We start from the raw sequence: 25,160 nt of genomic DNA on the forward strand, positions 1-25,160 counted from the left end.
TGTGCAGCGCACATCTCTGTTTTTAATTTCAGTGAAAAACTGAATTTGTACAACTGTTCTCCAGTTTGGGTAGAACAGAGAATAAATATTAAGATTTATTTTTGTTTGAAAGTGTTCAGCAGGAAACCAGAATATCCTGCAGCAAGCAATATTTCTCTTGGGATTCACAACTGGATTTATTGGTATTTTTGGAGGAAGACAGCCATATCAGACAAGGGATATAGCAAGTATTACTTACTTCCTTTCAGTTAACCACGTCTTAAATGCTTTGAAGCAAAAAGATGTTAAATACAGACATCAGCCTTTCTATCACTTGGTGCTGACCTGGTGGCTTCCACAGCAGAGGTTGTGAGCCTGAGTTTTCAAACATGGAGTATAAAAAGCTGCAAACATGATCTGTCTCTCTGCTGAAAGCACTGGCCTGCATCCCCTCTGCTCCCCAATGAGCTAATTAATTACTTTTGGAAAAAAGCGGTGACTTCCCTGCAAACGAGGGGCCTGCTGATATCAGCGTCTACATCTTAAGTTCACAAGTTAGAGACATCACCAGCCACTGATGGGTTCAATGGAAATACCTTCTCCTCTACAGTACTGGGGACACCTTTGCTGGCTCCATATTTCATACCTTAGATCTCTTTTTCTAAAAATCTGACCCCTTGGTGGCAGAAGAAACCTTTTGGTATGTGATGGAAGTTCAAAATTCCAATCATGTAACTTGATGCTGCCTTATATTTCTAATTATATATTAAACAGAACAAAACCTTCAGGATAACTGCAAGGTATTGGAAATGCAAGCTTCAGTAATGTAAAAAAGTGGTATCAGGTCAAGACACACACTTTTAAGAAAGTACTTGACAGATGAAAATTAATGTCCACAGTAAGCCTACCTCAGAAGGGGAAGGTTTGAGTTGAATTATTAAGTACAGGAAAAATACCAGTAGGAAGGATCTTCAGACCTCTTCCAAGGATAAGAAACCTGGCTGAATCAGATGGACTCCTGCAAGTCACTGCATTGTAATGACCATGCATAAAGTTGCCAAACTTTACAAAAATTAGGCTTATCCAGTGGGATCCCACATATTTTCAAATAATATCTGAAGTGAAAAATCTCAGACCAGAAAACAAAGACATCACCAACAAAAGAAGAGCTTGAAAGCTAAAATGTATACCACGAGAGTACATAGTACTGCAAATTATTTTGTAAAAGTTATGTCAAACCTTCTCCCAGTCTCCCCTGAAGCTAGCAACCACCTCTCACAAACACTCTGGTTATATCAGAGAAGTGACTTGGAAGATTTCTTTTTCTCCTGAATTAAGGAGAAGTTGTCTGTCAGCAACCACAGGTTTTACCAGACCTGGGAGGTGCAGAAAGACAGACATCCAAACAGGCACAGCCAACATGCCCTTTTTCTGTTACTTTGCACTGCTAAAGACCATGTGCGTGTACATAGGGTCATTGCGGGAGGTTTCTCTTTTACTGCTGTCTTTTTCAGAAAGAATTCTTTGGCAAATCAGGAGTGTATTATACAATAGAAAAACAGTATCCAGGCATCCCATGGATACTCCTGTTTGCTATTCCCAATCTCAGCACAAGCTTTAATGCAAGGGGAAAAAAAGGTAATGGCCTTTATACTTTTTCACAAGGCGAGGAAAAACAGCAAAAAGAAATTATTTTAATAGGCTTATTTTGGTATAAAGTGCCAAATCTCAGAGCATCTGATAAAAGCAAGAAGCAAGCACCAGGAAAGTGAGAATCAGAAATAGAAGATTGCTCTTCCCTATCTCATCTTTTAGAGATCTTGCTTTGTTTCTGGGAAAGCTGGGTCAAACTCCAACAACAGGGCACTGAGGTCACTATCCCCTCTCAATTACTTGTTGTTTTTTCTCTTTCCCCTCACCCCTCCCAACCAAGACACCTTCTTTAAACTGCTTGGACTAGCTGACAAACACAGATGTGTCAGAAGGCAGCCAGGAGTGTGCAGGGAGAGGAAAGACTAAAAAACCTACAAACCAACCCTCTGTGGCCACAGGACACAAGTAAGGAAAAAGCAATACTCAATATTTTACATTTGAAATGCGTTTATTCTTTAAAATTAAATTTGAAATCTTTTTAACTTCCTCTCCTAGAAACTTAGACAAGCTGCAGCGTAAGAAAGCAGACCAAGGTACCTGAACTTTGGCTATTTGAGGTTGCAGAAACAGAGGATCTTGCTAAAACCTGTGATACTTTTAGCCTCTTTATATTGACAATGGTTCTTTTCTTCTCTGACTCCTTGGCAATGAGTATGCTGGTTACTGTTCACAATGGCCACATAGTCCCTCCTCCACTGTCCTTCACCTTGGCACTTGACTTCCCTTCTGCTTCTTTGAAAGGGCTGTGCAAGGAGGGACAGAGACAAACTCCTCTGTGGTTAGTAACACCATGCAATTTCACCCTTTCAGTGTCTCTTTTATTGTTCTGAATCCAGATATTGGTGACTCTGGTTTGCTCAGCTGCACACTGTGGCACCTCTGTGCCTGTCACACTGCCTGCCTGGCTCTTGCCAGGGCATTACCTCTGTGGGAACCTTCTCCATGCAGATCCCACCTACACCTTGACCAAGTGACCCTGGAAGCCCCTTAGAAGGATATGAGATGAGGCAAGAAGTAATCCTGAAGACACAGTCCTGACTTTAACAAGTGACACAATGCATGGGACAACATGTCTGGGCACAACCACCTGTGCTCAGAGGCACAAAGTGCAGAAGAGCCCTGCTCTTTCCAATGAGCTTGCTTGCTTGAATGAGAAACAGCCAGGACTCTGATTGTAGAACTAAGCATTAAAACGTGAGCTATCTTCCATGTGCTACATGGCAGAGGGGAAAATTTCAACAGGAGAAGAGGGGGAGATTTGCAGAGCCTCTATGCCTCATTCACCGTACTGTCTTCTTTCTACGATTCGTTGCACTCGCTAGCTCTTGATTTTGGCCTAAGAAGGATAAATTGACAGAATTTGCAGAATAGTCTGAGTTGGAAGGGACCCAGAAGGATCATTGAAGCCAGCTATTAAGTGGATGGCCCATATGGCAATCGAACCCATGACCTTGGCATTATTAGAACTGTCCTCTGACTAACTGAGCCAATATCAGATTATCCTGCCAAGATAGGGAAACACAGAAACAGAGGAAAAGCACACGGAGGACAAGAATAAGCTCTTATTTTACTCTCCCATATTATCCCTCACTCCTCTCCCATTCTGCTCCATCCTTCTACCACTTAAGTCCTCCCTTTCCTTACCCCCATTGTTTGCTACATTTATTACATGCCAAGTCCTACCCCTCTCCCTTCCACTCCTAATTTGAATAGATAAAAGCATTGATATGTCACGTAGAAATTAATGCTTCAATAAGGCAGAGAGAACCACTGTGGATGTCAGATGTAAGTTTCTGAAAGGTAATTAAAGTCAACCTATCATGTTTTGAACACTGCTAAAAGCCACCCTAACATAAAAAAAACACTGTTTGATAGAGCCACAGCAAAACAGGCTGGTAATGAAGGCCTTATATAATTTTATGGCACATTTTATCAATATTCACACTTCTACCCATCATTTCTCACATATTTCTCTTCTCTGCACATAATACTCACTCTTCCCAGTTCTTTATCTTCAAGTGCCAGCACCCCGGTGCTTTCTGTAAAGAGTTTTACTTTGACAACAGGCCGAGGGTGAGTAGTGGTGAAATCCCCTTGGGTTCCCCATCTGCAACAAAAAAACCAACAAAATTTAACTGGGGCTGAGTACAGGCCTGAGAGTGATAGGACTGTTAATATTTTTGTAGAATATTTATCAATGCACTCTTGGAACTTAATTTTCAAGCTTTAGGAGGAGGAGGGTGGGAAAGAAAAGGGAGGTACATTTTTGAACATCCAAGATCAAATATCATAGAAAAAATGGCTTTTCTCTGCCATCAAACAAATCAGGGCTTTTCTGTATGACTTTTGACATAAAATATCAATCCAAAAATTATTAATGGCAAAACTCAAAGAACAGAAATTATATCTTCATAGAGAAAAAAGAATCAAGCAAGAAGGCAAATAAAGAGAGATATATTTTCTATGAAACATATTCACTATCTTCTGCACACCAGTCAAATTAATTTAGCAAAGAGCCATGTCACAATTCACTTCAGGCAACCACAGCATGAATAAATTAGGAGACTTAGGCAGAGAAAATCTTATATTTTATATTATATATTTTACAACTTAGAATGTAGGAAAAACATAAACACAAATGCAAATAATAGGAAAAAAATATTATTGGAGTGACTACAGCTCTGCAAAATAATTATTGCTGCAAGGCTCTGTGCTTTTAGAGAACCTTAATTAGGCAGACAGACTTCTAGTCGTTAATCTCTTATCTCAGTTAAGACACTTGGTTTGCCAGCCTCCCCCTCCTCCTCCCTGTGTGTCAGTGGTACATAAAACAAAAGTTATACAAATTAGGTTGCAATTTCCTTCAATGATCTATTTCATTATCCTGGACAACCACATGGAGCTCATTGCATTAACTGATTAAACCGATTGTGATTCTGCTAGTAGGTACATACAAAATGCAAAAAGTAAGCACAGCTCCAGTTTCTCCTGCTTTTGTCCACTGTGTGAGATAAACTAATAAAATAAAGAAAACAGATGACCTTAAGAGTATGCTCTATAAAAGGATGTATTACATAAGCCAAAATCTTAGGCCCTCATTTAGGAAAAGCAACAATTTTCATTTACATTCAAGAATACACAATCTCTCCAGTATTGCAATGTGAACATAGAATAGCAATTTTCCAGCAAAGGGACCTATTAGGCAAAAGAAAATGCTTCAATTAGCATGAGTTGCAGACTTCAAGACCAAATCTAGAAAGCAATATGCAATCAAAACCAAAAAGCTTTAAGGAAGCAGCAGTTCTGTATAAACCAGTCCTACAGGTGGCTGAACATGCCTGACTCTGAAAGGGAGGGTCACCACAAATTAATTGAATCTTGCACTAAATTCTGTCTTCTTCACTCTGATTAGGTTAGATAGATGCTTAATCTGTCTGTGGTGTGCATAGCTTTAGCCTCAGCAAAGTGGTAATAGAAACAGGAACTCTGACAAATTACCTTCCTGAGTGAGAGAAAACCCGTTTATGATCTGATGATAATGCTGCAAATTCAGAATAAGACAATGACTAGCACTACTGCTTTTCCCAGTGGTGGTGCTAGGGGTAGGTTTAGTCACAATACAGAAATGAAATTTCCAAGGAGAAAGCACCTTTATAAAAGATGAGATAGCTGTATTTTTAGTTTAGCCTCCAGATCCCAGTATTCAGGAAGCATGCTGCCTTGAATTTGGAAACACAATCTAAGCACTTTGATAGCTGCACCTTCTCTCTCAGCCTTCAGGTCTGCTTGTCCCTGAGCTTCCAGAGGCATTAAACTGTGCATGCCATATTGGACAGCACCACAAAAAAAAACAAACAAACCCAAGAGAGACTCCCATTAAAATAACAAAACAAACCCAAACCCTCTCTACAAAAGTCTAGTGCCAGCATCAATTCATACAAAAGAGAAGAGAAGAGAAAGAAGAGGTCATGCTGACTGATGGGAACAGACCCAGCCCATTCAATGAAGAGAACAGCACCTGCTCAGTTGCTGCAAGGTGAGCAGCAGAGTGTGCTTCAGCATCTGCTGGGGTTTGAGCACCCTAGCATCAAGTTCAAAGAACTTCATGGAAAGTGGTGCAGCTTTCTTTGGAGACCCAGGCTCCATCTCTGCAGGACACAGCCCCCAGGGATGGGGCACACATGAGCCTAGCCCAGGAAGCTGACAGAATTTGCTCCTTCTCCAATTTAGAGGCACAGGGATGATGAGAATGGGAGTAATGTGGGGCCACCCACCTGCTGTTGGCACTCACGCAGTACTGGAAATCACCTTTAACATTGAATCTGATCACCAGCCTTGACTGACACCTTTCTCTCATCCCTTGTTTCATCTGCAGCAGTAAGTGAAAATCTTGGGCTGAAAATGAATGGTCTGAATCAATTCCTAAGGCTTAATGTTCATGGTAGAAATATTCCATGCACTTATCTGCATGCTCCTGGATGATTAGGACTTCAGGTGACTCCCATAGCTTCTCAGGAACATTTCTTTGGAAGTGAATTATGTGTCAGAGCTGAGGATCACAGAATTTACTGACTAGGTCTTAATATCATTGCTCATGAAAGAGCTCCTGAGAAATCATGTTAAATTAGAAAAGGCAAATCCAAGATTGCATCCCTTACTAACACACTTAACTTGTGGGCATCTGATGTTGCCAATATAACAGTAAAGTACATGTAGATCATCCTTTTGTTCCTTGTGAATTAGTAGAACACAAGTCCTGTTTCTTTGAAGCTTCATGTTTTTGCAGAGGTATGAATTCATACAATTTGAAATCAGCAGCCAAAAGAGTGGTATCATGTTGAATTTAGTTTGCTCCTTCAAAGAAAGAACATAAGAGACCCAATACTGCAAGCAAACTGACTTTATCTAGATAGATTGAGTTCATCTATATGCTGTACATTTAAAAGCACACTATTATGTTATTATGCATCAGGCAACAACTGAAGCAGAAGTCACAAATGACAGCCTAATCCAAACTCCAACTTGTAATCTAACTTGTATGAATGTTTATGTGAATAAAAATTTGCTTTTCTTTTTTGTTGGTATGAAATGAGGTGTAGCAATAAGAATGGCCTTTCTGGCTGTATTTTGCACTGTCAATGTCTCCCAATAAACTTCAGTTCTGTCAGAAATAAAATTCAGATCTGTAAAGATTGTGCCATGAATATAACAAGATACCAGGAACTCAGTATTTATTAAGGATGACCCAAAATAAAGGAAAGACTGAGCAAAGCATGCAGGTGTACATAAGCTAGCCTATTTTGAAATACCCTTTACTGCTCTGAAATTATATAGGTGTTCAAGATCTGTCAGATTTCAACTTTATTTTCTCCCCTGGCTATTTCTTTTAGGACAGCTGGCCAGACTCCAGTCAACAAATCAACAATTTGTTTACTCTTCCTGTTTGTGAATAACACTTCATTTTAACCAAATTCCATTTAAATGGATACCACAATTTCAGCTTCTATATCTGAGAGCATAAAAAATTATATCAGATTTTCAGCCTACAAAAATTCATTACAACATACATGCAAACAATAACTTTGAATAAGGTACTGTCCTATCACCAGCTGTGACTAAGAACTGTGTAATTAAATTGCATCAATCTTCCCTACTATGCCAAGATTGTAAATACAGTATTCCTAGACAATAAATAATATTTTACTGAATCACTTGTTATTTCCACTGCAAAATTCCATCAATTTTCTCCATACTTTTGGATATTTATTCTAGATCTATATATCTGTTCAAGGAGCTGGTGAGTTTAATGGTGAAAATAGGTTAGGAGAATACCTAATAATTAATGAGATCAATACCTGAATAGTAATTATTGTTATGAAAATTTTTATCACCATTACTGTAATTTCTTGTTTCAACTATTAGATTTTAGGTGCTAGTATAATTACATCCACTTTGTTTCTCAAAAATGTCATTATTTTCCTCCAAAACAAATTTGTTGCCTGTAAAATGCATTTTTTGACCCCTATTAAAGCATTAATATTTCTGGTTCCTGCTTTTCTTAATCTTCTGGGAGAGAACACCTCCTTTAAATTTAAAAGCTAAGCTGCTATGTATATGTCAGACAAATCAATGCCAAGTTCGGGTTTGCACCCTGATATTTTTCCTGAAGAAAATACAGTACTTCCCAAAAAATATTTTTTTGCTGAACCACAGACATGGAAGTCAACCACCATACAAAAGACTGTTCACATTATTTGCAAGACAAAAATTTTTAAATTGCTTAACTGAGCTACTTTCTGTTTTAAATAGGAACTAACAATGTGGTCTCCAGAATCTGAATGCTGAATTAAAAAAAAGCTGCTTTTATTTCTATTTTAACTTTCAACATCAACAACTGAAATGTTTTCTGCATGAAAATAAATCTTACAGCTGACTTTTACTTTTCATACAGCTGAACCTGTAGGTTGAAACCTGGCTTTCTGTGAAAAGAGATGCAATTCCTTCGTCCCATTTAGATCTTGTTTGAGTCAAAGTATATTGCAGGTAATTTACTTACAGCTTGCTCTGCTATGGAGCTCCTGAAGGAAGGATGGAAGAAAGGATGAAAGATCAAGCAAATTAATTCATCTACCTTATGAAATTGTTATTTGCAAACAGTGTACCTTTAGTAAATCTTAACTACAAAGAAAAATGCAATTATTTGTGTTTGTAATAGCATATGTTTTAACTAGCAAATGTTTCCAAATGATGGAAACAAAAAGCCAACCACCTCCACACCTTTGGAGGAGCCATTGATTTTTGAGTACTGGTCCAATAATGTGAACAATTTTGGTGCTGGAAGTGTTCAGATGGGAAGAACAAAATTTTAGACAAAACAAGTATGTATCTCATGCAATATTTATATTAAATAACTACCCTTATAGTATGGTTGTTTTTTTGTCTGTTTAAATCTTGCTAGATAAACTGCTCGAAGTAACAATAATTTCAACATTAACTGCTGCAGTGAGCGCACAGCACTTTCAGATGCAGCTCATGTAGCATACTGGATACCTCTAAAAGTACCAACTTTAAGTCTAAAAAAAGCCCCTAATTCTGCCTCTTCAGGCTCTCATTTCACCACATAATTTTCCTCTGTTTAAATAATTTTTCTGCTTTTACCTACTCATTCTCCTTACTATAGAAACTGCAGTGATTTGATGTTTGTTCATCTTTAACCATAAGCCACAGCCTTTTCACCATATTTCTCTGCTGCTGTCAGAGGTACGTGGGTTGATATAATAATTAGAGGCAAAATATATTGCCAAAGTTTATTTCCCTTCACTGCAAAAGTACCTACTGCCAGGAAGAAGGTGAATGTTTATTTCAGCTGAAGATTTATCACTGTGTCACAGAAACCCCTCTAAGGGAATTTATTCTTCTACTTCAGTTTGGAATGCATTTCATACACTGGAAACAGCAGCAATTTTCTCTCACAGGTTTTCCATTTAACTCATGGTCTCTGTTAGTCAAAACTTTTTTTATGAGATCATGGGGGTGAATGTAATAAAATTTATTATTCTAAGCAAAGATCTAGAAATTTTATTTTAGCCCTGTTTATTGGAATACTTTATTTCTGATAAAATACCAACTCTACACAATTTTTACACCATTGTTTTGTCCTCAGCAATATGGAAATCTCACTTTTAAAACTAGTATCAGAGTGTATTAGTCTCCTTGGTGCCATCTTTTGCATCGTTCTGGGTTTGACTTTGGATTTAAGTCTTCTGCATAACCTCAATGTGTTTCTTATCTATAAGTTAAATTACCTTAAGAGGCCTTCTGGAAGAGTTTTCTTATTTGCTATCCAAACAGGGATGTGGACAGAGGTGGAATGAGCAGGAAGACCCATCCAAGCCAGTTTGTTAAGCATCGTTCTGCTCCACAGGAGTAAGAGATTTACCAGCCCTTCATCTTTGCATCTTTGGAGCTGGACTGGAAATAGTATGTTGAGGTCTCTGCAATATCTTTGTGTTTCAACCACGTCAAGAACCTATACCAACTCTGCTCTTTCTACTTTGTTTAGAAACCAACTTTAACTGTATAAAACCAGGTATCTTAACCCTCAGGTTAGAAATCACACTCACAGTGCAAGCTGTATGAAATACCAGGAAACTAAAGGAGGGAGGAGGCTCAGCACCCCCTGACACATCCAAGTACACTGATACACTGAAGCACTTCAAATGCAGTACTGAAAAACCTTCTGTTGTTAGTGAAGGATTGTGTGAGTGTGGAATTTATGAAGTGCTGCATATTACTATGTCCAACTGCACAGACACAGAGAGAGAAAATGTGAGACCGCGAGCCAGGCGCTGTACCAGCAGTGCAAGTCACCCCCAAGCAATGTGACAATAAATCTATAATTTGACGAGGAGGCTCCACTCACACAAATAAAAATAGAGTTAAATCCATACTTATCTGATTTTGGTGTTTTTACTGAGACTCCTAAAGAGAGTATTAGTTGGTGCTAATTGCTACTTGTTCTTCCCTGCTGATACTTGGAAAAATATCACAAGCATTTCATTTTCTCTTCTGAGCACAAAATTACTCATCCATTTGTTAATGATTGACACCAGGATGCTACACTGGAAATCACAGATTTAACTCTAACAGCTGTCTCATACAGCCCAAAAGCATGTTTAGTTTTTGTTATGACTACCATACAAAATAATAAGAACATTGAAGCTTTTCCCTTTGAAAAAGGATATTGAAAGGTGCTGCACATGCAACAGAAGCCTATTGTGCACCACTAAGAATTTAACAGGGTAAAGACCATTCCTTATATGCAACATTACAACCACTATTTTTATTTATTTAGTTCTTTAGTTATTTAGGTATGCATTCTCCAGTACATCAGTGAGATCTGGAATTAATGCTTGCAACCCCAAGGGAAAGAGCTTGTATTTCTATAATGCTTAGAATGGGATTTACATTTTTAATGCTTTCCCTGGAAAATATTTTTTTGTTTCTCTATTTAAAAATTACTCATTTATTTTAATGGAAGAACAAGGAGCATAATTTGCTCGCTCAGAGCAAGCACATTAAACTGCAGCTGAAAAGCAAGGCATAAAGAAAGTACTAAACAAATGATAAAAACCTTTCACAGTAGAAGCACAGAAAAGCTCCACACTCAGGCAAACTGAACCAGGAGGTAGCCATGTGTCTGGCCTTTCATTAATGACCTTACCTAATCTTCTGTGACTCTGTTCTTCCCTGTGTTACTATGGTGCCACTATTTTAAGCACAAATCTTGAGGTGAGCTACAGATTCATTGTTTTACAATCCCTATTGAAGAAACACTGATACTCTGCATAAATGCTTTCTCTATTTAGCTACTACCTTATGGACTGTCTACTGAAGGAAAATGACAATGGCAACGGTCTTAACCCTGAGGTTCCAATCAAAGTGTTCCTAAAGCCACAAAATGTAGATAGCAGAAAAATAAATTGCTCTACAGAGGTGAGTGACATGAGAAAGGGAAAGTGAAAAGGGAAGTCCTGGTATAAGTATGGAAAGTCACACAATTACTTTTAAATGTCACCTTTGATTCCACCTAAGGTGAGTCTACACTACTGTCTTTTACCCTTTATCATTTATTTCTGTCTATATGGGAACTTTTGACCCAGCACACTAATAGTTTGAAATGCAGACTAACAAACCATCTCTTCAGCACTTGCCTTCCAGAAAATCTGTGTCCAGAACCTGCAGCTGCACACACCAAGCAGCCCATTGCTTAACTTCTCAATGCTTTGCTGAGCCACTACCTAGTGTAGTCACTAAAGGAAAATGTAAAAGTTTGGGTAATTTTTTCTTTTTCTGTGGATTCAGCAGCAAAATTAAGGGGTTTTAGGGTGATTGTTACAAAACACTGGAAATCCCTTCTTGGAACTTTTTTCTCAAGGAACAGAAAGCTCCAAAATGTAATTTCAGCAACAGCAAGGATACACTGTTTAGATGGATATTCTATATTGTAATGCTCCTTTATACAACTAGACTAATACGAAAGGAAAAAAAGAATAATCTGTCAGTATGCAGATTTTTTTTTTCAGGATCTGCTTTTCGTAAAATAACAACTGTTTTAAATAAAAAAATTAACAGACCTCAAAATTACTGTTTATCTGAGAGCTAATAATGATCTCTGCACAATCATGTATTTATTTTTAAGCATAAATAATTTTTAATATATAAAAAAAATTACTTGTAAAAAATCACAAGAAAACTGAGTAGTTTTCTTTTCAAACAAAAAAGTATCTAATAGAAAGCAGAAAAGCAAACCAGAAGAGGGGTCCCGTGCATAATAAGCACCTAAGTAAAAACACTCATTTAGGCTTCCTACACTGAAAAGAAGAAAAGTGCACTCTAACAGTACAGAATGCTATTATGACAAGTATTGTCATTACAAACATACAACAGTATGAATAAATTATTAGTCTTGCTTCCCCATCTCACTTTCAATACAGGCAACCAAGACGCAAGCCAGGGTGAAAATTTTCATGGGTGTGTATCTAGACTGACACTGCCAGGCACTGGTACATACTGAGTGAACAATTCATGAGAGGCATTACCTCCTGTTTCTCAACAAGGTTCAAAACCACCTAGAGACTGGTGATGGGCAAAAGGGCAAGACATGGTCATTTATGCTCTCGAAATTTCTATATGCATATTTATTTCACTATTTCCTTGAAAAGGAGATAATTATGAATCCATAACAATACTGTTAAAAGTTGCAACTCCTATTTACTTCATGTTACTTTGTATTTCTGTGACACTTTAAACCTTCAAAATCTTGTCAAACATTGATAAAAACTCATAGTACTGTGATGAAGAGGTAGATGCTGTCAGGTCAGTCTAAAGACGTGGGAAAACAAATCACAAACTAGACTGACCCACCTGGGCCTGCAGAGTCTATCAGGAAGGAGCCAGGAATAGAATCAGAAAATGTCAGTATCCCAGTTGGCGTAAGACCAGTTAGTGTGTTTTATTCTGAAACCCCTTTTATTGCTCTTTCTGACTCATACTGCTCTTATTAGCTGTCCACACCACCCTGCCTTTGTTTTTGCTGTCCTCCTACTCTCAATCCACTGGTATTGCTTTCAAATAGGCACATTAACCTGTGGACACACACCTGAAATTATGTGTAGTTATTAAGAAATTTCAGGACCTATAAATATATTTGTTTCATCTGTTCAGTGGGACATTCTGTATTCTAGAACTCCTGGAACTCACAACACCTCTGAGGATCAATGCACATACTAACACAGTGACAGCAAAGAAGAGCCTGCCCATAGTGGGGTGAAAAACAGTTTTCTGAAGGTCATGAGCATCTGAGATGTATGAAGTATTCTTAGCTTGAACAGGATCCAAAAGCAGAAACTTCTTTGCTTCAAATCCTTTTTCTCAAGATTTCTCTTTGCCGAAAACAACAACCCTAAACTAAATTAGGCTGTAAAGTGTGTTCCAATGAAAACACTGTATCTAATAAAATATTTTCTAATTAATTCGAATGTACCTGTGTCATACTTACAAGACATATAAGCCAATTTTTGAAAGGTCTGTCCAAATCAAGAGACAAGAATAGGATATTTTTAAAACATAAAATCGGTCATTTAGGTCATATCAAAATTTAAGAAGAATTCAAAGGAATTGTTTTCAAGTCAACTATTGCCCACAAACAACAATTGAACTTTTCCAAGATAAGACAGGTCCAGACCACTCTGAAACACAAATTTCAAATTCACTCCACTGAAGTATTCTAGGAGGAGAAGGGAGGTAAAATTTGAGGTAATCCTTCTCCCCCACCTTTTTATTTGACAGACCACAACACTGTAGATGATATTTTACAGGATGCCCTTGCCTTCAGCTTGAGCCAGCCAGAGACCAGGTAGACAGAATAAGGCTTTCCTCATCAAAACCATTTTGCTTATAAGTAAGATTTAATGGTGAAGATTTGGCTTCACCATGCTATTCACAGCCAAAGCCCTTCCAGGTTTAAACTGGATCACACATCTGCATTTGCTTTAGCACGATGTTATAGAAAGCTTACAGCTGTCTGCAAGATATTAGTTGCAATTTTTGTGGATCAGGTGGGAATGAGAATGGAAACAGACACAACTTGTGCATTAAGCAGTGTGTAAACAGTCTTCCTCCAAGCTCTGATTGTTACAGTGAAAGGCATGGGTGGAACATGCATCTTCAAACCACAAAATTTCCAAAATGCACTGTGAAATAAAACTGGTATCAGTCCTGCAAGAGACATGCAACATAATAATACATTTTAAAAGAAGACAGATACATAGCTATTCTTTCCTTTTCAGTGGTGCCTCTGGATGAGGAGGGTTAATAGTCTCTCTATATGCTATATGTATTATATAGGGTATATATACTATATACCCTAATATATGCCTTAGTGGCATAAGGATTATGTTTATTGTTAACTTTCCAAATAGAGCAGAAAATACAACCAACCTTAATTATCTCCTTTCATCCCAATTTCTTCCATACTATGCTTCTTTATCTGAAAACAGAATATTCCCTTCTAACAAAAGTGGCTTTCACAAGTCCCTCAGATAGAACAGACTATTTTAGGAGTTAATCACAGAATCACCATAAGATTTAGGCTGAAAGGAGCCTCTGGAGGTCACCTAGCTCAAACCTTGTGCAGAGCAAGAGCAGTTAAAATTAGGTTGTTCAGGTTATTATCCAGTGGTGTTTCAAATGTATTTTAATATTAAGTGTCTGTATATAATTCATATTTCTCTGCAATAAGAGAGAGGAAAAATTTCTTCTACAATATAAAATAGTAATGAATGACAGACCATAAAACCAAGGCACCAAGTGAAACTTGGTGAAACTCTTTTATGTGAAACTTTTCCAGCATTAATCCAGAAGACACACTGAGATAAATGTGTATTCTTTTTCTTCTCCATAATTTCCTTTGCAGAACCAAGGAAACATCAGAAACATCCTACTGCTAATTTCTTTTTTTCCCTCTTAACAGCTGGATAACAAACATATACAGTATTTAATCAATGCACCCAATTTTTTGAAAGATTGTTTCTTCACTGTATTCTGTGAATTGCTCCAAACAGAAACACATACTGATACATGACAAGATGAACACAATGATGGAGTTTTTACTTTAGAGACAGAAAAGCGAAATTTAGAGAAAATTATAACAATCCTTACACCACTCAGTCAAGCCTAGTTTAAGAAAGTAGACACACAGTTTCCTGTCATGATCCCCACTATTCCCCTTAAAATTCCAAAATGCTATTAAAGGATCATGCTCATCTTCACTAAGTTTTCAGCATTGCATACATCAGCATAATTATGTCTGTCAAACTTAAGCCTGTGAAATGATATTACTAAAAATACACAGACATTCTCTAACAAATAACCTCACTTTTGTAAATGTTGCCTTAAATGTATTTACGACTCAAAGAAAATAACTCCGTATGCCAAAATTAGAACGAACTACTTTGTACTTGATCTGTGACATCAACACTGGATTTTACAGCACCTAGCTGCAAGTAGAAATCTTTCAGAGGTAATAAACAGTCAAAAGAACAGGTGAAAGTAAAAAACCCTGATCAAGAAGCTAAATCCTAAATGAAATCTTTCCTCAGAAGATACATTAGGAAGTATACGAACAGAAAAGAAAGCTAAGCACAGTTGTATCAGGTACTATGAAAATGCAGTCTTAGTAGTTCCATGTAGAAAATCCCATGCTCAAATATACCCATTTCAATAAAAAAAGCACCCAAACAAAGAACAGAAAACACTGTAAACACTGTAAGGTGAGTTAATCAGCTTGCCAGCAACCGAAAAGTTTGATTACTGCCTCTCTGCTCAGCCAAAATTTGTCTTTCTGTCCCGCCCTTCTTCCTATGTATATTCTCTCATTTTCTATTTAAGAATCCAAGCAATATAAGGCAAGTAAAACTTCTTCATTTTATCTTTTCTTTTGTGCAAAAGCAAGAACATGAATTCCTACACATGAAAACAATATGAGGAATGACTGCAGAAAACCAACAGTATAATTAAAATATTACTGAATGAAACAAACTTCATTTATGCACATGTATCAGACAGAGAGCAGTAGCATGTGGGAAAGAGGAGTAGGTATGCTTTCTCTTCCTTTACACACTGGATATCTGTGTTGCCAACCACAAACTAGGTGACAGCTTTAAGTGTCATTGTCCCCTTGTTTCCCTTAATCAAAAATAAAAAACTATAAAGATGCAGGGACTACAATGAAGATGAAGAAAGAAAACTTCCTGATGTTTGAAACATGATTGTCCAACATTATAAACGTTATTTATCTATTTTCCTTTCAGAAATGTCGGCTTAGGCCACATTCTCAAAACATCATATTAAAAAAGTACTATTTTTTATGAGTGATAATGTAATTTAAGGAAGTCTGAAATTTTACAAATTAAGCCTTTTTCTCCATTTTTTAAACTGCTCTATGGAAGGTTTTCTATGCAATCTTTAGCTAATGTATGCACAAGTTCTCATAGTTCAAATATTTTATGGAATTAATGATGGTAGAATATGGCATAAAAATAATGTGAGCAGCATTTACTTTATTTGTGCAGTACTGACTGAGGTTCCCTGCCTCCTCTAGCCAGATTTAATTATGCATTCTTCACATACTTCTAACATATAATAGCCCTTTAAAAAAGATTCTACAATCACTGGCAGTAAAATATGGTCATCTTATTTGTCTTGTTCACATGAATAAATATCCTGTCTCTATTAAAGTTTTCTCACCATCAAGATATGATGTTTTCTGATTGCATAAGTATGTGACAAGAAAAAGTCACATGTAGTACTAAATGACAGTATGTTCCCATTTTTTTACTTTTAGGCATGATTTTACATGCCTAAAACATCACACTTTCAAGAAATCACATTATTTAATATTCAGAATGAATAAAAATCAAGGGTAAGAAAGAAATGTGGATACCAGACTCCACAAGACTAAAAACAAGACGACTTCAACAACGTTTGAAAAATGAAATTAGCACTGGATTTCTGCAGATGACCCCCTGTGGCATCACAACAAAGTTATGCAAAGCTTCACACAACTAAAAGGGCTCTCTGAGGGCTCTGCTTACTGATCTCTGGTAGAAAAGGTCACAGGCTATGTTGGAGGGATTTTCAGCAGGGCTAAAAGGCAGGAAACAGTCGGAAGGAATGAAGAAATATTTCACAGGCAGTTATAAAAATTTTATTTGGTTTGCATATTAAGCTCTGTAACTGATCTGTTTGTAAAACTGTACAAGACATAAGCTCAGTAAAACTACATCATTCTATGGCATTTGCATTTTAGAATGACCATAAGTTACTCAGTAAGATGCATATAAGCAGTACTTCATTTTGGTTGCTAAAGAAGAAAATGAAGCACTTAAACATAAACTTACAAAGTCATTATTCAAAGAGAAAGAAAGCATGAGTTAAATGCATTAAAAAACCAGAAAATATTTACTACTGATGAAAACTGAAAGCCCCTTCCAGGGACGTTAATTAGGCATCTTCCCTTTAAGAATGAATATTGTTTCTAGTTTTTGTATTACTCTTAAAATAGCACTCAGGGATTTAGAGGAATACTTATACACATGTATAAAAATACTTGAGAAAATATTCAGCATTTGGAATAGTGGATAAATTGTGAATTAAGTGTGCACTTGACTCATGTTTCCATTAATCTCTCCTCTAAGATCACACTGGCTTGCAATGGCATTTTGAAACATTCATCTGAGTATCTTATTTTCTCCTTTTCACTGTAAAAGCTTTTGAATTGTGAGTAGTAGCATTGCACTGCATATAGAGATGTTCCAAAGATAAAAAAAGTAGGCATAAATAATTCTTTATACTGTTTTTTTTTTCTTTCCATAAGTGTAGCTACCAGTTCAAAATGACTAACTGACTACAGAAAAATATCTCCTGCCAGCAGTCCCCACAGCAGGCTGGTGGTAATCATTCACTTTTCATCACTGTCTCATTCTATGCTTAGTATGAGAGTTTTGGTACCCTTTTTCTAGCTGCACATCCTACTTAAAATCTGAAGTTACGATCTCCTCCAGCCTCACAGATACTTTTCCATCATATCAGAAAGACAGTACCAAAAATCATACCAGTAAAAGGCAGCTCCAGCAGCAGGCAGAGCAGGCGGGCAGTAGCCTCAGGCACCTGACAGCTGTTTTTTCTGCATCAGGAAAGAGAAGGTCTGGCTGTGCTTGCCCACCAGTGCTCTTCCACCACTGTAATTTCTGATTAAACTCTGCTGAGCCCTCTTGGTTGCCTCCACCACCAATCAATAAAAGCAATATTGCTACTGCCAAAAAAACCCGATTTGGCTCTAACAGAAAAACTAAACTATGGAAGAAAGCATGTCCCTTTACATAGGCAGCTTCCTCCATCTTCTTAATGTTTGCTCGTAATTTGCTAATTTCATGCTTGTCTAATTTAATATCTTCCCCCATTGCCTCAAACGAGGTCTCTATCTGTGCTCAAAAGCTAAGTCTCTAAATACTCATAATCATACTGCACGCCAGTGTCTCCTAATCACTCTTGCCAGAAATGGCAAAGAGCACAACTCAGAGCAGCACAAGAACTAGATACTTTTCAGAGCTCTATAATCCTTGCCCATTTAAGTTACACTGTTTTAGAGGTTAGCAGGTCAACAGCACCAGTAACTCCCATTTCTGTTCTTGCAGGCTACAGTTCAGGGCATTTCTCAAAAATTCATCTTCTAATAATTTTTTGCAAACAAATCCATATGACTTGGGTTTGTATGATATCACTTAGATGCAATAGCCCATAATCTGTCTCTCTCCCATATTCAATCAACTCATACCTTTTGAGCCTGAAGTTCATTAAATCAGTTTACAAGCTTTGAGCAGGTCCTAACATTACACTTTTTGCTAGAAACACTTCAGTTCCTGCATTGACTCCATCTTTTTTGGAACTTCCTTTTTACAAAGCTTCCCCTTTTACAAGTAGGAAAATCAATTAACCTCTTGGTAATTTTTACTTGATGACTCTATGTACTTCTGATTGATTTTACAAACTTTACCTTAACCTGCAGTATGAAATAAGTAAGGCATGAACTGATTGTGAGCCATCCCTATCATGTTCTGTTCACCATATCTGGAAATAGCTAGAGAAAACAAAACCCTTAACATCCTCAGACTGTTTTCTGAAAGGAAGATAAACATGTCCAAACTTAAAAAACTTGTGTATGCTAAGTGATTTAAAGACTCATACCAATGACATCAGAGGTTAACCAAGCATCTAAAACAGACCTAAACCAGTTCAAGGGTGAGGAAAAAGACCAATACACCATGAGAAGGAACAAGAACCTTGGCTGTGCCAGTAGGCAAAGGCTGTAGGCGTGTACTGCAGGAAACCATATGAGAGCAACTGTAAGACACAGGACAGTTTGGAGATGTGCCCTCCATAAAAAACCCTAGTGGGTCTCATGGGACCCTGAACCACCAAAAAACACTCCAAAAGGTGAAAAAATTAGCAGATGATGTTGAATACCCACTTAGGACCTTGCTTCAAAGTGTACATCTGTGTGTCTTCTTTATTATCACTCCTTTTAGAAGGCCCTTGCAGTACATGGAAATGATAAGAATAAGCATTCCAATACCCTGGAGAAGGAACACAGCCAGGGACTGTGACAAATTAATTTTACATCTTGTCCCACATACTTAGTGTTCTGCAAAGCTGTTTGAATATGCTGCTGGCTTATTTGCCAAGGAAAGTTGCCACAGCTGGAGTAAAGTCCACCAAATTAGATCTCCTTCTTACTCCCAACTGTAGAAGAGACAGATAAAATTGTGCTTCAAATTTTGTCAAAAAAAATTCTGTCTTTGTGGTCTGAATGGAATAGAAACTACCATTCCAACTCTGCAGAAGATGTTTTATCAGATACTGTAACAACTGCAATTTTTAAATTGTCTTTCACATGGCACACTATGGTGCCAGTAAAACCCCAACATACTGCCTGGAAAGTTATCTACAAAAGATTCCAAATGACATTTTAACAGAGTGAAAAGTGTCTGAAGACAGTGTGTAGGTCAAACAAATCAACCAATTTAATTTCCTACTCTCCGCTACACTAACTGGTTCAACTACAGATGGCATGATGTTATCCCCCTCCAAGCCAGTTTGCTGACTGGCTCCATCAAAAATTAATTGAAAGAACTGGATCCTATAATTTAAAATGAAATAGGCTCAGCAGGTGAGCAAGCTTTGTCAAGATTGATTACTGAGTATTGATTTCCCTCCAATTGTACAAGTTACACTCCACAAGGCCACCTGCACATTAACCTAGAATACATAAAATCACCTCAGGCTAACATCTATCAAGAGGTTTGTATTTTTGGAGGATGTAGTCTCTAGTTCTTTTCCTCACTTGTTCATTCAATGGCTTTCATTTGGACAGCATCCACAGAGTGAACTTACTTTGCCCTAAAAAAGTATTATCTGTATTTTAACTTCTCAGAAAGAATTCAAGATAACTACTCAGGAAAAAAAAAATCCCATAATCTAGCACTAAGCTAATTGTAAAAATTGTAAAGAAAACCAGACAAGTTGCCCCAAGACAAAAAGAGATACTGATGCAGCAACAGCAGAGTGGCTTACTGTGGCCTGGAAGCTTCTGCTTGGTCTGTCTGAAGCTTTTCTCCCCCTTCCACTTCCATGGTGCAGTAGACAATCCGATTGGGAGCGACTGACTTTAAACCTTGTACTTCCATTATAACAATCTGAGGAAAAGAGAGCAAATAGTTTATCCTTCAGAAAAAATTACACAGCATAAATGTTGCAGTACTAAGCTCTGTGAAGATTAAAAAAAAATAAAAAATCCCCAAAATCCCAAAGTCCACTCACTCAAATCTTAAGACAGAGGAAAGTTTTGATTTTTTTCTTCTTTTTCCACTTTCAACAACATCTAAAAGGAATTGAAATTTTTGTTCTGTTTCTACTTGGGCAGTGACTAAAACCTACTCCAATCCCTATTTAAATGCCAATAGCACAATTTGAGACTCATGTCTGAACATAATTCTAAATTTTTGTACATGAGAAACTGTATCCATTAATGAGTCTGATGGTAAACAAGTAAGTACATTGATCATATCTAGACAGGTAAATTATGATGCTGTGTCTCTGGAGGTTGCAACCCTTGAACCTCAGAAGGGATTTGGTGCTGTGCTGAGCAAGAGGCCGGTCAGAGCACTGGTATCAGCTCCTTAAGATTCTCCCCACTATGCACATCCTTTCCTTCTCCCAGTGCAGTACTTGCAGTCAGGTTCAGTATGCATATGGAGAAGAGGAAGAAGAGAAACAGAAAAAGCCACCACTACCAGCTGTGCCCTGAAAGTTTTCCTCACCAGGGAAATTTTCAGCTTGGCAGATCCTGTAGATTTTCACCTCCTCTAGACTACTCTACATTTGCTCAGAAAAGCCAAATGCAGCTCTACTTTAAATGCTCTCTGCCTTTTATAAATCTTGTCACAGTGTGAAATTATTGGAATTTTTGCATTTCAGATGTTTCTAATTCAGAAGATTTGAAAACACAGTCAGGTTCCCCGGGTTTCTTTGGAAAAGCTGCTTTTCTTGACAGTTCTCTTTGGGCCCATGAAAAGAAACTTGGAAAAATGTGCTCTATCAACAGGAACTGCCCTCAACTGAACCTTACATGTAAACCAACATTTGTTTAATTTGTTTTAAGGTGCCAGAAGTAATGACTACTACTGGTCTCATTATAGGCACTAGGCTTCTTACGTCAGCGAGCAACTACTAAAATATGTTGCTACTGAACTTCTTTGCATGTGACACTTTGTTCCAATTCAAGCAAATTAAAACAGACTTTACCCCCAGCCCCTCAGGTATAAAATCCTTTTTTCTCTAAATATCCCAGAGTGTTAGTAATAGGTACATGTCTTGCAAAATTGCCAGTTTGTAAATATTACAGTGAGACAACAGTCATTGATCATTTAGACCATTTTCATATTACCAATAAATAAACAATACTGCCTATTATGGTTCATAAATAATAACAGCAATCCAGGGAGGATGATCAAGTCATCCCTCTTTTCTATCTGTTGTTCAGGAATTCAAGCAGTTAGGCAGCACTAAAGATCCTTCTAGGTAATACTGCCTATGTGGTCTTTCCACATAGCAAATATATGTTCTTGCTGAATACTGACTTCATGTTTACTCATTTTTATGTTGATACTTCTTTTCCTGAGTTTCCAATGTAACTGCACAGTACACTTTTCTCTGGTAACAATTCTGGATTCCAGCACTGAAAAAAAGTTGCATTTCATTCCTTCCAAAGGAAACTGTCACTGGTGGATGTATTAGCTCATTAGCTGATAAACAATTTCCTAAATGCCTGTCTACTTTTGAAACTGTCTAACAGCTGAAGAATATAAATAAGTCCTCTCCTGCTACTATGGGTTTTTAATTTTTTTTTATAAATTTCTACAAACAGGATATTTAAAGAAATATTCAAATTGTAAAATCGTTGGCTGTTGCATGCAGCAAGGAGGCTCAGGAATGTCTCTGACCTTAGTCAGTAAGGTCTACTCCCACTAGAACACTGTTAATATTAGTAACAAGTTCTACTATTTATAATAACAATGCACAGTGACAGCAAGAACCCTGCCCACTTTACCCAGCATCTAGAAATTTTGGGGTTCTTCCACTCTGTCCTACATGATGTAGATTTCCTATTCATTCATGTGCTAGTTCAGCAGCCCCCAATGGGGATTCTGCTGGTTACCCTACAACTGATTCCCCACACAAGGTGTGACACAGATATGTTTATGTGTTATTCAAAAGATGTGAAATCGTGTACATTTGAGCTCACATTTTCAAAGAAGAAAGTACTCTGTCTTCTAGGAAATGCAATCAGCACTTCTTATTTGGCCATTTGCACAGAAAAAGATCACATCTTTCATATTTCAGTCTTCATTAATATCAATTCAACTTTCTTTTTGCCCTTATACCTTCTGAGACTGCTTCTCAAGAGCAAAAGATGCACACACTGTTTGGCGAGACAGTCAACTTATGTGGTTACTATCATGCCTAAAATGAAAATCTGCCCTACTAAAAACTATCTCATGTGGAGTAATACTTTAATTCTTTGCCTTGCATGGGATGAACTGTAGATTAGTTATCTTGCAACAAATCTCTTCATTGCTAATGGGGAAAAGGAAAAAAAAAACTTAGTTCACCAGACCTAATAGTCTACATATCTAGAAGAGTGGTGGAAGAGCAGAGGGGCTATAAACAAAGTAAAGCTGCTATAAATTTACCAGAAATTAGATCTCCTGTCATTTTTCATTTCATGATTGTTTCAAACTTTTACTGTGCTTTTGCCCTAAATACCACATCATTTCTCTCTAGAGGGACAGGGAAGGCTTTTCTTCTTTGGACATCTATCACCAAGCATGCTCTCTTGAAGACCAGAAATATTATTGCCAAACTTTTTACGGTACTTTTTAGATTATTCAGAACTACTCTTGTAAATGCTATTTATGGACCATTCCAGGCTTGGTATTCCCCTTGAGGCAGACATGGCACATGTGATGGAGGCACACAGGATTCAGCACAGGAGTTATAAATACTTCATCTTCTCATATCCTTCAACACTAAAAACTGCACTCCAGTTTTACATGCTTGATGAACTAAAACTTTTTGGCATATAGAATGATGGATCTGCAAGCTGATTGTTGGGCCTTTACATTATTAGTTAGCAACATTAAAATTGCATATATTGGGATAAGTAATTTCTCTTTTATACAAAGAATTGAAACTTCATTGTCCATATTTGATGTTTTTTATTCTGTATCTTTAATGATGACATGGGAAAAAATTATCTGACTTTTCAATACATGAAAAAAAAATCAGATGCTCGTTTCACTTGAGAAAATAAATATTTAAAAGATAAATTATTTTTATTTCTTTTGAACTCTTTAACAATTGAAATATTTATTGTGGAACATTACCTGCTGTCTTAAACAAACTACAAGCATTTCAAGTGCATGACACAAGTATGACAACTACACAATGCACACTGTGGTAATGTTTTGATTCTACTAATATTGAAAGCAAAATAAGTATTTCTTGTTATGCACATTTGCAGAATTAGACCTCAGTTATGAGGCCAGGCTGAAGGGGACTTTAATCCATCACATCCAGGGGAAGGCGACTGTGGCAGAGGTGTTGGAACTAGATGATCCTTAAGGTCCCTTCCAACCCAAACCATTCTATGATTCTATTCTGTCATCAGAATTGTTTAATAACCAAATGTATTTGTGGCTTCCTGTTGAAGAAGATGAAATCCATACAGATTAGGACTGCATCCCTACAGGCCAGACTTCCTGTATAATCTCAGAAAAAACATTTTCTTGAGGAAAATGCAGAAATTTATAAAAAACTGCTATGATCACCAGTAAAGAAAAATCACTGTGTTTTATCTAAATGCTTCTAGAGAGAAAACTCTATTCATTTATAAAATTCCAGGAAGGCATTCCTGATAATAACAGTGTTTCATTTTAACATTTAAAATTATACTTAGCTATTTAATAAACTGGAATTCATTTAAAGGTACATTTGTGTGGGAGATTCAACTTCCCACACTACTGTGTAGGCCCTAAAGCAACTACCACTGCAAGAGGAAAATGCATCATCCAGCTGTATTCTAAATCCTAATTACCACAGATGTAGAGCATAATTAACTTCTTTAACATAACATTCTAAAATTATCAAGAAAGGACTAATAAGAGTAACAAGACAGATGTTCTAGCAATTTAAAGCATCAACAAGTTTCCTGTGAAATTTGTGATTACCTCTAATGTGAAGGAGAGAACCACATCAGACTTTGATAGCTGAACTTCATTTTCATCTCCTATGTCCAAGAATGCAGAATTCTGTGATCGCTTTAATTTCTGCAGTTTGAATTCTGGCCCACCTTTAGACACTGGCAGACTTTCCAAATTTGCCATCAGCAGATTCACTGAAGACCGCAACTCTTCTATGTACATGTTCTCCATTTCCCTTGTTACAAATTTTGGGAATTTTCTTTCCTTGGAAAATAAATTTTAAAAGTTAGGGTGAAAAAAAATTCCCACATTATAGATCATATTAATTTACCGACTTGCTTTCAGTTAAGAGACAATAAATAAGAATATAATATAATATAATATCATAATTTTGGTATCTATCTATTTTCATGTCTTCAAAATATAATGGAAAGGTGAATCCTGTCCCATAAATACAGTACAGGTAATTTTCAAAAGAAGAAATAAAGTAAAAATGGATCCTTGCACATCTCCCTGAATCATTTAACCATAAATCCAAGCTGAAGAACCACACATTAGGTATTTCTACTTACAGGTGTTTTAAGTATAGTAATTAATAAAATGCCTTTAATGTTACCTCTAATATTTTATAAACTCACATTTATAAAA

At 37.0% G+C, this 25,160-nt stretch overlaps 1 protein-coding gene across 4 annotated transcripts in view; it reads right to left on the reverse strand.

The window, feature by feature from the left end:
* CADPS2 (calcium dependent secretion activator 2) overlaps window positions 1-25,160 on the reverse strand; it is a 284,442-nt gene that overhangs the window by 143,321 nt on the left and 115,961 nt on the right. For all 4 annotated transcript variants that reach the window (XM_058806125.1, XM_058806124.1, XM_058806123.1 and 1 more), the window contains exons 5-7: window positions 24,540-24,776; window positions 20,326-20,447; window positions 3,628-3,739 (exon numbers count right to left, since the gene is read on the reverse strand). In XM_058806125.1, the coding sequence (XP_058662108.1) occupies window positions 3,628-3,739; window positions 20,326-20,447; window positions 24,540-24,776 (471 nt within the window). The remainder of the gene's footprint in view (window positions 1-3,627; window positions 3,740-20,325; window positions 20,448-24,539; window positions 24,777-25,160) is intronic.

This window comes from Ammospiza caudacuta, chromosome 5 (assembly GCF_027887145.1).
Source record: "Ammospiza caudacuta isolate bAmmCau1 chromosome 5, bAmmCau1.pri, whole genome shotgun sequence".
Taxonomy (NCBI): Eukaryota; Metazoa; Chordata; class Aves; order Passeriformes; family Passerellidae; genus Ammospiza; species Ammospiza caudacuta.